This window comes from Pteropus vampyrus, unplaced genomic scaffold (assembly GCF_000151845.1).
Source record: "Pteropus vampyrus isolate Shadow unplaced genomic scaffold, Pvam_2.0 Scaffold151, whole genome shotgun sequence".
NCBI lineage: Eukaryota > Metazoa > Chordata > Mammalia > Chiroptera > Pteropodidae > Pteropus > Pteropus vampyrus.
In genome coordinates, this window is record NW_011888932.1 from 902,687 (window position 1) to 915,489 (window position 12,803).

A 12,803-nucleotide genomic window follows, 5' to 3' on the forward strand; every position below is an offset into this window, starting at 1 on the left:
GCATCCTACAAACACACACACACACACACACACACACACACACACACACATCACCCATTATATCAGATTTCTTTTTTCTTCCTCATTCAAAAATTGTTGTCATAGGCTCATTGTACTTTCCTGAAGTCCACTAATAGTCCACTAATCTTTTTTGACTACAATTTGTAATGTTCTTTCAGAGTTTATATTAGAAAGAGTATCCCATATTTATTCTAAGGAATTAGTCAATGGTTGTTGAATTGATGTTTCAAATAACATGTTAATGAAATCTCTTATTACAATTTGAATTTTAGTTATGATTTGAATTACGGTTACAACTATGATGGTTAAGGAATAAAAATATAGGGTTTTATCAACAAATTCCTCTATATGACATGTATGTGATTCCAAGAATGTAGTGAAGTATTCTTAAAAGAATAAAATGAAAGTGCTGAGAAAAGTCATGTAAGTTTAGAATTTCAGAGGAGAGATTACTGTTGCAGGAGTGCTACCTGGGTAGACTTACATAAGAAATAACCGAGTCCAAACTGCACGAATGAATTTAATTTAAGCATTTATTGAGTACCTACTGTATGTTAGATGCTATTTAAGACCATAGAGTTAAGAAGCTCTCCAAGACATGCAAATAAATAACAATACATCAGGCAAAACAAACACCAAAGGAGGGGGAATTCTGTAATGTTGGGTTATTGAGATTACATTTTCAAGTTTAGTTGCTAGGAATGCAACCAAGTGGTTCACAGTTGAGAGAAAAGCAATTTGGATGGATTGAGACACAGAGAAAACAGAAGAACAAGGAAACCAGTAGGGATACTGTTGTCATAGTCCAGGCAATGTGAAAAGTACATGAATTTGGATGGGAACTATGGGACTGGAAGAAAAGACGAGAAAGGGTGAAGTGTTTAGAATGAAACCATTAGACTTGGTGATTATTTTCTTTGTACATAAGGGTTGATGGTTGAATGAATTAACAGTAACTAAAGACTTAGCACCTGGAAATTTAAGCATCTGAACTGAACATCATAAAATCATAAAACATTAAATGTTAAGTATTTTTATTATGCTTTAGTGGTCTGACATTTACATTATGTCACAACAATTCTGTTAGAAGATATTATCCCAGTTTTATAGATTAAGATTTTTAAAAGTTGTTTAATATCTTGCTTAGATCTTCCTGATAAAACTATAGATAGAACTGTATTTTTGCCTAGGTCTGCTTAGGTCCAGATTTCTTTCCAGAATGGTGCATAGTAGTCTTACACAATATATAATCATGAATTTATTTAAAATATTTTTTCATTTTATTTTTTAATAATTTATATTTAATGCAGAAGATTGTAAGTGTTCGGTTGTTGAGTTTTGATAATACAGAACATACAGCTGTATGACTATCACCCAAAACAAAAACATAGAACATTCATTCACCCCAGAAAGTTTGTTGGTGCTCATTTCAGTCAATCCCTTTCCCCAGAGCAAACACTTCCTGATTTCTGTCACCATAGAGATAGTTTTCACTATTCTTGAACTTCTTGTAACTAGAAGCAAACAGTATTTATTCTTATGTCTGATTTCTTTCATTTTACATAATTTTTTGAGATCTATCTATGTTATCTTTACCAATAGTTTTGTTCCTTAATTATTAAGTAATAGTCCAATCTATGAATATACTATAATTTGCTAATCTGTTCTCCTGAGGGTAGACATTTGGGTTATTGCCAGTTTTAGCAATTCTGAGTAAGGTATAAGCATGACTTTAAAATAATATTATAGAATAAACAGAGTATTTTTGAGGCAGGATAGACTCAGTTAAGCTTTAGTAACTAACAGCCCCAAATCTCAATGACTCAAAACAATGCAGGTTTATTTCTTTCTCATGTTAAATGTTCATCAGGGCTTGGCAAGGTGTCCTGCTCACCATAATCATTCAGGTATCCAGGCAACAGAGGTTCCATCTCAATATGTGTTTCCATGATCACCAAAGCAGAAAAAGGAAATATAGTCAATCAAGTACTGGCTCAATTTTAAAGGGGAAGAAAAGTACAATCCAGAGGGTTTATGAACAGCCCTAATAACTATCACAAAAGAGTACTGAGGGATTACACTCCATTGTACCATTTACCACTCTACCTACACTACCAAACGCAGTGAATATTTTAAAGCCTTTTGTAATCATTACTTCTATATATAGGATGGGTAATGTAGGTATGACACCTACATTACCCATCCAGCACTTAAATATGAAAAGTTGATAGAGTTAGAGTGAGCAAGCTTAGAACCTTGCATGCATCCGTATCCTAAGATACAGCTTTAAGAGTGAATTATGGCCTACTAAAACTTCTCCCGAATGTGGGTCTGGGAACATTAGCTTGGGTATATGAGAGAAGAAGATATTTGTGGCTCTGGGACAGGCCATTAAAATGGGAAACACTATAGTATAGCAGTTAAAAAAATAGGTTTTGAAAAAAGACTGCTGGATTTCAGTCCCAGTTCTGCTATTTATTAGTTTTCTGACTTTAGTCAGGTTGCTTACTCCTTGCATAAAATGAAGAAAATAATTGTAAGTACCACAGAGAGTTGTTATGAAGGTTAAGGGAATTACTGTATGAAAATCATTTAGAACAACGGCACATGGTAAGAGCTCAAATGTTATGTTTTTGGTGACCATGTCTTCCAAATCAAAAACTTGTGTATTAGTTTTCTCTTGCTGTATGAAAAACTACCACAAAATTAATAGCTTAAAACAGTACTCATTTATTAGCTCATAGTTCTGTAGGTCAGAAGTCTGGTACAGAGTGACTGGATTCTCTGCTCAGAGTATCACAAGGCAGAAATCAAGGTGTTAGCCAGGCTGAGTTCTCAGCTGGAGCTTTGGGGGAAGACCCGCTTCCAGGCTCATTTTTGTTGAAATTTCTATTTCCTTATTGGTTCTTAGTTGAGAGCCAATAGCTCCTAGAGGCCATTCACATTCTTTGCCACCAGGCCCTTTCCATCTTCAAGAGAGCAATGGTGCTTCTAATCTATGACTTCTTATCTCTGACCCCAGGCATTCCTTAGATTCCTGTAAGTCAACCTCCTAATTTAAGATATCAGCACCCTGAGGCTCTGAGAAGTGAAATTTCCAGATAGGTCAGGCCCAACCTGATAATCTCCCTTTATCTTAAAGTCAGCTGTGCTGTATAATATAACCTAATCATGGAAGTGAAATTCATCCCATTCAATCTGTAAACTGTGGGGACTGGAATCTTAGAAGCCTTCTTGAATTCTGCCCAACACACATTACATGATTTTTACCAATATGAATGTATTTTTATAATAAAATAGAATTAAAATCAGGACCCAGAAAGTATGTTTATCATAAATATAAATAAATTCTACAAACAAAAAAACTGAATTGAAAGTGTTCCTAGCATCCTTTTGGAGAAAGACTAAATTGACAGTCCCTAGATAGTAATTCCAGTGTTGTAATTGTCTGTTTTCTTTGCTGTGTTTTTCATTCATTGCTAATGTCATCAAAGGCAGGAATCTCATTTTATTCATCTTTACATCCATAGTTTAAATATTTGTTTAAAATGTAAACAAATATATATATATAAAAAAATACAAAATAAAATCAGAGCTATATTGTTAAGTTTCAACCAACTGAAGTAAACTCTAGCCAGCTTAAATTAAAAAGGAGAATGTATTGTGAGCAACAGGGATGTCTTGTGGACTCTTAAGAAACAGCTATACAACTAAGAATCTGAAGAGAAGGATGTCAACAGAAGGGAGTTCTTAACCCCCATTTATCCTTGAGCATTGCCTTGGTATTATTTAGATACTATACTTCTGATCTCTTTGTGTCTCTTCTAAATCTTGAGTCCTTGGTAGAGAGAATCTATTGGCCCAGACTGAGGCAGGTATCTGTATCTGCCTCCTACATCCCCTGGGGTTGAAGCAGGCTGTCAGCGTTATCCAGTATAGACACTGCTAATGTAGCCCATCCAGGGATCACCATGAGCTGGGCAGACACCCCAAGAAATGTCTATTAATGTGGTAAATACTGACAACTGGTTGAGTACAAGTAACACATTGCCATTAATTCATTCAAGCAGCTTGGAAAGCAAGGACATAGTTTTAGTAGTTCTGTTTTCATATCTTTTCCCTGCCTTGTTAAGATCACTTTCCTTCGACAGATATTTATAGTACATCTACTGTCTGCCAGGTACCCTGCTACAAGCTGGGGATACAAAGAAATAAGATCCCATCTCTGTGTTTAGAGAAGGAGAAAAAACAGCACAAATAAATGTAATATAGCTCGGCAAGTACAACCCTAAGAACATATTCTTACAGGGTTCTTTATGCTGAAAAACTTTTATCACTGTTATCTATGGTAGAACTCCATTCTCTCTCTCCCAACAACCATTAAAGATAATTATAAAAACACCAACAAACAATTACAATTCTTGATTGTGTCCTTCACAGGGGACTAGGGGCTTAAAATCTTGTTAATTATATTGAAAAGGAAAAGTTAATTATAAAGGAAACAGATTCCATTCCTTATAAGAATCATAGAATATAAGGAGTCAAAGGGTCCCCAGAAGTCACTCAGGGTTACTGCTTGTTTGAAGTGTAAATGCCTTCTCTTTTTTGGTCTTCCTCTTCCTACTTCTTTCTCTTTAAAATTGCTGCCATGTCAGGTCTACCCTAGTTTGATGCTGAGGAGTATGAACACTCACTAGTAAGTAGATTATAGAGGATCATGAACTGTAACTTCTTATAGCAGCTTTTTTCTCTCCATTGAGAATAATTGTAGGTTTTCTATTCTTTGAGAATAAAAAAAAGTAATATGCACTTTAAAGGCTATTAAAGTCATACTAATTGGAGGGAAATCATTAAATTATAAAGGGATAAGTTAGCTGATTTGAACTAACTCGATCCAGTTAATCATAATTTCTCAATAAGAATTTATGTGCAGCCTTATTTTTAATGCTGATAACCTTTGAAATAGATATGAAAAGCCATCTGCTTAATTACTGCGAAATATACTCTGCCCTGTGGGTTTGAATCCTGAGCAGACATGTATGTCCTGTTGGCTTTCAGCTCTAAGCTAGAGCTGAGCTCTATTATGTTATTCAATGGGGGAAACTGAACGGAAAAGGGAATTACCACTGGGAAAAGGCTATTACTTACTCAGGGGTAGGTAAGTGACTACTCCTTCACTGTATAAGCAAACTGCCGAGAAATGGATTGTACTCCCTGAAAAGCAATAGCCATCTCTTAACATAATAGTGCGTGCTCAAGGCGTAGATAACGCTGTCAGAAAAAAAAAAAAAAATGGATATATTCTTTATGCTCTTTGTCACTTTATAGTTTTAGTCTTTCTCCCTTTTGCTTTGGTTTGGCTGGTGTGCTAGGTAATCCAAGAATCTGAGAAAATCAGAGCAAGAAATGGCACCTAGACTCCATCTCTTTATTTATACTCTGCCTCATTCCCTAAGGATTTATATCGGCTTAGGATTCATACAGTTCAAACTCCTTACTTAAGAGATCATGAAACTGACTCTCTTAGAAGTTATTTCCTCAAAATCATAGAGCTAGTTAGCAGTAGTGCTAGAACTGAAACTCCTAACTCTGTCTCCTTATAGAAGTGGGTGATCATTACATTTTAAAAAATAGTTTTGTTAACTACGAACTATTTTCCAGGCACTGTGTTTGCCCAAGATGATGTAATAGAGAGTAGAAAGGACATGAGTCTTGTCCTTGGAGTTCTTACCATCAGGGGGAAAGACAGATTTGAAGAAAATGTTCATACAAATCATTTAGGTAAATTACAAAAGCAATAAATCTATGATTATTGTGTTGGATGCTGTAAGCATAAAATGGAGGTCCTAGAAAGCTTGTTTCAGGAAGTGACATTTATAGTGAGCTGTAAAAGAGAAACAGTAATAAATCAGACAGAGGATTTGGGCAACTGGCATGCAGAGCAGAAGGGAATAGAATGAGAGAAGTTCCTGGGGTGAGTGCAGCTTGGTTCAACTAGAAATGGAAAAGAAGCTTGTGTAGCTGGAATGAAGCAGAGTGAGTGAGAAGAGAACAAGAGGAGACTGGAGACAGGGTCTGGGACCAGACTGCTCAAGGCCTTATAACCTCCCTAACAGTTTTGGACTTGATCCTAAGTGCAATAAGAAACCATAGGAAAATTTTAAATAAGAGATAGAAATATACTCAGATTTATGTTTTAGAACCATAGCAACTCTGCTGGGTGAGGAATGGATTGGAGAGAGGATAAAGAGTTTAAGTAGAAAGACCAAATAGGATGCTCTTACATTAAGTGGATGTAAAGTGGATACTCTTACATTAATAGGATCACTTACATTCAAGTGAGAAATAATGATGGCTTGCACTATAATAGGATGGGAAGAAGTGCAAAGATTCAAGATATGTTTGAAGGTAAAATCAGCAAGACTTCTTGATGGTTTAGATATGCAGTTGAGGGGTTCAGGGTTTCAAGAATGACTCTCAGGTTCTTAGTTGAACAACTGGGCAGATATTATTGCCATTTACACAGGTAGGGAAGAAATTGATTATGGAACCCTCTGGGGACTGAGTGGGATGTAAAGCTCTATTTGGTTTGAGATGCTTGTAAGACATCTAGTGGAAATGTAAAGTAGGAGTTGGATATGCAGATCCTAAACTCAGAAAAGCATTCGGGTTAACTATGTGAATTTGGAAGATGTCAGTATATAGACAGGCTTTGAACTTAATGGAATAATTTACCTAGTTAAGGTTATTGAACTCACATTGGAGAAAGATGGGTGGGATATAAATTTAACAAAGAGAGGCATTCAGGTAAAGGCTGTGATATGAGCAAAGCCCCAAAGGAGAAATGACAGACCAATGAATATTTTTCCAATTGGTGAGAAGTAAAAAATAAAACAGGGTGGGATTTTGAGTGCCTTCCTAAGTCAGATAGTGGCTATCCTGTTTACACTGGTCACATGAAGAGATGTGTGAGCAGTCTTAGATCTTCACACACCAGTAAGAAGCATTCTTTTGTGCTTCCTTGGTTTATATTGTGAAACCTTAAAGTCAAACTTAACATAAATGTTGAGATAATTATATTGGTCATGCATCATGAGAGAAGAATAAAGAATAAATTTCCCACAAAACCACCACCTACCATTTGCTAATAACGTAGTGGAAATAAGCCCAAATAATCAGAACCGGTATTCTAGGAGTTGTTCTGTGCCTGTCACCCTGGTGATGAAGTTTCAGCTCCCACCTCTGGTTCAATTAGGATGATGAAGACTAAAATTAAACTAACCCACACAGCATTGTCTGTCTGGATCTCTGCTCTCCCCATCCATCACTCCTCCTCACAGAGTCCACCCATGTGGGGACTGTCATATACATCCCATCATCCTTCATTTGGCAGAACAAAGTTAGAAGCCAAGTAATGAGGCTGGGAACCTTTCCAGTTCAAAGAACAAAATGCTGTAGACATTAGTGGGGCCTAGAGGTTACACTCATTTGAAAAATGTATACTCCTCAGTGCTGAAAGAGTTGATGCCTTTCCAAAATTATCTTCTGCAGCACCTGAAGTACTACACAGGATTTGGCCAGCTCCTAGCGTTATCATTCTTTGTCACTAGTAATTGTATCTTAGTATCCATTGAGTAATACATCTCATTTTGTGCCTAATAGTTTTGCATGCTTGAAACCAGTATATGTTTATATGGATTTTTTTTATTTTATATTGCCGTGCATGCGTTTCCAACTGAAAACTGAGGTAATGATTATAATTTGAGCCAGGAACTTGGCATATAATGTGTACTGATTCTGCCTATTTTAATATCCACAGAAATGAAGATGCAGTCAATCAGATGGCTGTTACTCCCTTTCCATTACCATCAAGTTCTCCATCTTTTATTGAGGTAAGATGGCTCCTAATTAGCTTGCAGTGAATATATTAGGTGAATTTATCATGACCATTTTTCCAAGTCTAACATTTTTGATTTTTCAGTAGCACGTATTCCAAACTCATAGAACTTTTTCACTAGAGAATTTCCCTAATTAAAATAGAAAGTGTTTGAGGTATGATTATAAAGTAATATAAAACAATGTTAAACAAACACATTAGAACTTAATCATATGAGTATTACCTTCCTCAGAGTTCCTTAAGGTTTTTTCTGGACATATAATTTGTCCTAATTAGGCATTTCAGAATTTATTAGAAAATTCTCTTTTTTAATGACTGAATCATATCTCTTTATCATTTCAAAAACACTTTAATACCTGTGAGTGCAGGTATCTTTAAATAATTAGTTTCATCATTTAATAGGGAAATTCCTAATACACCAAGATTGCTGTCACTTTGATCTGCTTCTAGAGATAGACAATCAGTATATCTCCCCAGCTGAGAGAATATTATACTCTCTTAACATTTTTTATTTATTGAATTATTTTTTAATTTCAAAAATAAATACATACTTATTATAACTAATCAAACAATGCAGATTTATTAAAATAAAAAGTTGATTTTTCTTTCTCCACCTCCCCAAAGAAATATTTACTGTTTAGTATCTCTCCATACTTTTTCCTTTGCTTCTAAAAAAATAAAGTTAGTATGAATAGCGTCTCTTTTAGTAAATATTCGATTATATAATATACATTCTTTTCATTCAGCAAGTATTCAGTGAGTGCATATTATATGTCAGGCACTATTTAGGGTATTAGAGATATAGGTGTGAATAAAACAGATGAGGCTCTCTGCTATGGTTCTGTTTACATTGCAATGACAAAATTAACAAATAAACTAACAAAATTATCAGAAGTGGTCAGTGCCTTGCCGGTAATTAAAATAGGGAATGTGGCTTGTGACCACTTTGGTTGATCATAGGGAAGGCCTCTTGGACAAGGTGAAATTTAAACAAGTTCGAAATAATGATGAGCCAGACATGCAAAAATAAGGGGGAAGAGCTTTCTCTGTAGAGGGGACAAAAATAGCTCTCAAGTGAGAATGAGCTGAGGGTGTTTGATGAATATGTCTGGGAACATATTGGGAGCCTAGGGTGTAGTGGAATGTAATGAGAGAGAGAGGAAGGGAATATGAGATGAGAAGAGGAGAGTTTTATGAGTAAGAGGAAGAAATTTGGAGTTTATTCTATGTGCCGTAGAGGCCACTAGGTTTTTAACAGGGGAGTGAAGCGACCTGATATACAGCCTATTTGGTAGGGAATGGACTACAGGAAGGTAAAAGTATTATGCTGGAAGGCAGAAGCCCAGGTGAGACCTAATTGTGGTTGGATGAGGTTTTGGTATTAGAAGCAAAGAAAAGTGAGCTGATTCCCGATGTTTTGGATGTTACATCAGACTTGATTGATTAAATACGAAAGCTTCGGGGAACAAGAGAATCATAGATAAACCTAGATTTTTGAATAGTGGTACCATTTATTACAGTCTGTTGAAGAATACTGTTCTGTAACAGGGAGGCAAAAATTAAGAGGTTAAGTTTGAGAGAGAGATATTATATATCCTTCTGGAATAGATTCCATATTAAAAAGAGAAAACTTGCTTTTTTGCTTAATATAACGGCCACATATTAATAGGCTCTATTATAATCTTTTTCGAATTGACAGATATTCAGATGATCTTCCAATACTTTTCTAGTAAATGAATACCAAAATAAACATCCATGTGAGGCGTGCACGCACGCACACACACACACACACACACACACACACACACACACACACACATCAATCATTTGGTACTAGTGCTTTTGTTTCTATAGCATAGATTTCCTCAATGCACAGTTGCTGAGTCAAAAGCTATGCAAGTTCAAAATTTTAATCTGTATTGACCAATTACTATATGAAAAGACTGTAGTGATATATGTTGACTCCCTACGAATAGCGACAGCTTTGCCAGCACTGAGTATTTTCATTCTAATTAAGAGCTAGGGTAGATAGTTGACATGGTGGTGAAAATGAGGGTCCCCAGAACCATACTACTTCGGTTCAAATCCTGGTTCAACCATACGTTAGATATGTGACCTTGGGTAGTTATAGTAAACTCTTCTACCCCCACTTATCTGTAGGGAGATAACAATAGTTCCTTCCTCATAGGGTTAAGATTAAATTAGACATATATAGCTATATCTGTAAATATATATCTATATCTATATATTTCTTGGGCCTGGCACATGGTAATTACTCAATAAACATTAGTACTTAATTCCTAATTCTTTTGTGTTTATAGAATGTCATAAGCTTTTTGGATGTGTGGGGTTCAATATTTTTAAATAATTTTTTTCTATAGTATTGTTAGTTTCCATCTAAATATCAACCCCTTGGAACTGAACTTTTTTATTGCCCATATTTTTTCTCACTGCAAAAGAAAAGTACCTTTATGATGACCAAGGAAACTAGCTTGTCATAAAATTATAAAGCTTCTGTGAGATCCAGCTTTTGTGTCTTAGAGTGGGTAAAATGTCTACTGTTGGTGTCAACATTGAGTTTGAGAGAACTATTTCTGGGGCTTCTGTTTGATTTCCGTTGTCTTCTTTCTGTCGAGAATGACTTCGGATATCGGCTGCATATCTTCTCTAGTCTATACCCAGCCAAGTAGTTTCTGCTGCCTCCTGCTGAAAGAGCAGCAACTTATAAGTAGATGACTGAATATAGTGTCTACTATGTCAAACACTATCTTAGACGCATTGTCTCATGTCTCACTTACATCCAGACCTCTGAGAGACAGTATCATTATTTCCACTTTACAGAAGAAGAGACTGGAGTCTAGAGAGACAAAATAGCATACCCATATGACCAAAGGTAGGAGTGTTATTCAGTATTAGCTTCCATATCTGTACTAGGGGTTGTTACCACCAAACTTTTATAGACTTATAAAGAGTAAAGGAAGTAATATATATAAAGCGTTTAGTACAGCTCATGGCACAAAGTAAATGCTCAATAAACGTGAACTATTTATTTTATTTATTCAGATATTTAAGTATATTTAACTCAGTTTTTAAGTATATTATACAATATTAGCTATTGTTTTCATTTTTTAAATTGTGCTAACCACAGAAATTTTACTTATACTTCAACAGAATCAGTAATAAGTCAGGAAAATAATTTGGTGTCATACAATTTACTATATTCTGAAAAATTAGGAGACTGATTTTATTTTTAAATAAATAAGACTGATAATATGTGTAAAATATAAATAATGCCAGTCTTAAATTTTAAGAGCCTTATCATAATATTTAAATCAAATTTGAGTGTGCCATTATTTGCATTTTATTTTCAAAAATAATTAAATCACATTAGGCATCTAAAATCTAAATAAATAATAAATATATTTCTCTAAAGGGGTCAACTATGTGACGCTTCAGTTGCATCATCACAATGAGTTATATTATAAAGAGGATTTTATATTTTCTTTCTGGACTATTGGCCTCCAATAACTGCCACCATATGATGAGTGTTACCCTTTCTGCAGTTGGTATATTAACGTATAGTTATGCACTGATCCCCTGACCACTTCCCCATTCCTCCTCATTCCTCCCCATTCACCTGCGTGGCCCCTCTCACTATGCCTTTTCCCCCCACAGCTGTTTCTAGTAAGTACTTAAGCATAATTTATATCTGACATATTGCCGAGAAAGTCAGCCCATTTAAATCATAACCAGATAGATGAAGTATAGCCATGTCATTATTACGTTGGACTTGCCAATATTAGTTCAGCATAATTAAATAGCAGTTATTAAATACCAATGGGATCTTACAGTCATTCCTTTATTAAGCAAATATTTATTGAGCTCTTATTATATGTCAGGCACTGTTCTAGACACTAAAGATATGGCAGAAAACAAAATTGCTTCATGCAGTTGTGTGCTATTAGAATGCTAAAAGATCAGTGAATAAGAAGGCTGAAGATGTTAGTTACTGTTTTAGCTCTATCAATAACCTTTTGGGCATATGACCTTGGTAGAGGTATTTTACCTCTCAAAGTCCGCCTTTTTCTGTAAAGCCAGGTGAATAGCCTCCCCTGCTGTGTCAACAGGTAATTATGAGGATCGAGTACTAAATGTACGTAAAGTATTTTATAAGCTGTGCAGCTATATACATACACAAGGGGTTATTAGCATTCCAACTGCTTTACTTTTGGTAATTACAATATTGTTGGGGCAGCTATACGACACAGTGATTAAAAACATAAGCTTAAAAGTTGGACAGATCCAGGTTCTAATCTTTGTTCTGCCATTTACTAGCAGAGTGAACTTGAGCCAGTTATACTCTGTAAGCTTGCATTTCCTCACATTTACAAGGGTTTTGACAATAATAATTAATTCTATGAATTTTTTGGAAGAATTGAATAATGTTTGTGAAATTTTTAGCATTATTCTTGGCACACAGTAAGAACTCATATTAGTCGTAATTATACTTACATTATTACAGCCCTCTAGCAGAACTCTCAGCCTCCAGCATCTTCCATTTTCAACAGTTCTATACAATGCAGGATTTCTTTTCTTGACAATATTTATTGTATTTGTCCTCTTATTTAAATATGTTTAATGCCTCCCTCTTGCCTATCAGACCAAATCTTTGTTTCAAGATTGGAATTAAGGCTTTATATTTACTTCCACGGCCTCTACGAATCAGCCTTCTTTGCACACCAAAGCCCTGGACACTACATGTATCTGTTGATTTCCCGCCCCCACATCTTGGTCTTTCCACCCCTAGGTCTTTGTCCTTATTGTTTCTTCCACCTGGTTGTCTTCCTGCTTCCTCTTTATTAATTCTCAATCACTAATTCCTTGA

At 35.4% G+C, this 12,803-nt stretch overlaps 1 protein-coding gene across 1 annotated transcript in view; it reads left to right on the plus strand.

Moving 5' to 3' along the window:
• Positions 1 to 12,803, plus strand: part of PATJ (PATJ, crumbs cell polarity complex component) — a 320,321-nt gene that overhangs the window by 223,015 nt on the left and 84,503 nt on the right. Inside the window, exon 30 of the mRNA XM_011369533.2 lies at positions 7,841 to 7,913. Coding sequence (XP_011367835.1) covers positions 7,841 to 7,913 — 73 coding nt within the window. The remainder of the gene's footprint in view (positions 1 to 7,840; positions 7,914 to 12,803) is intronic.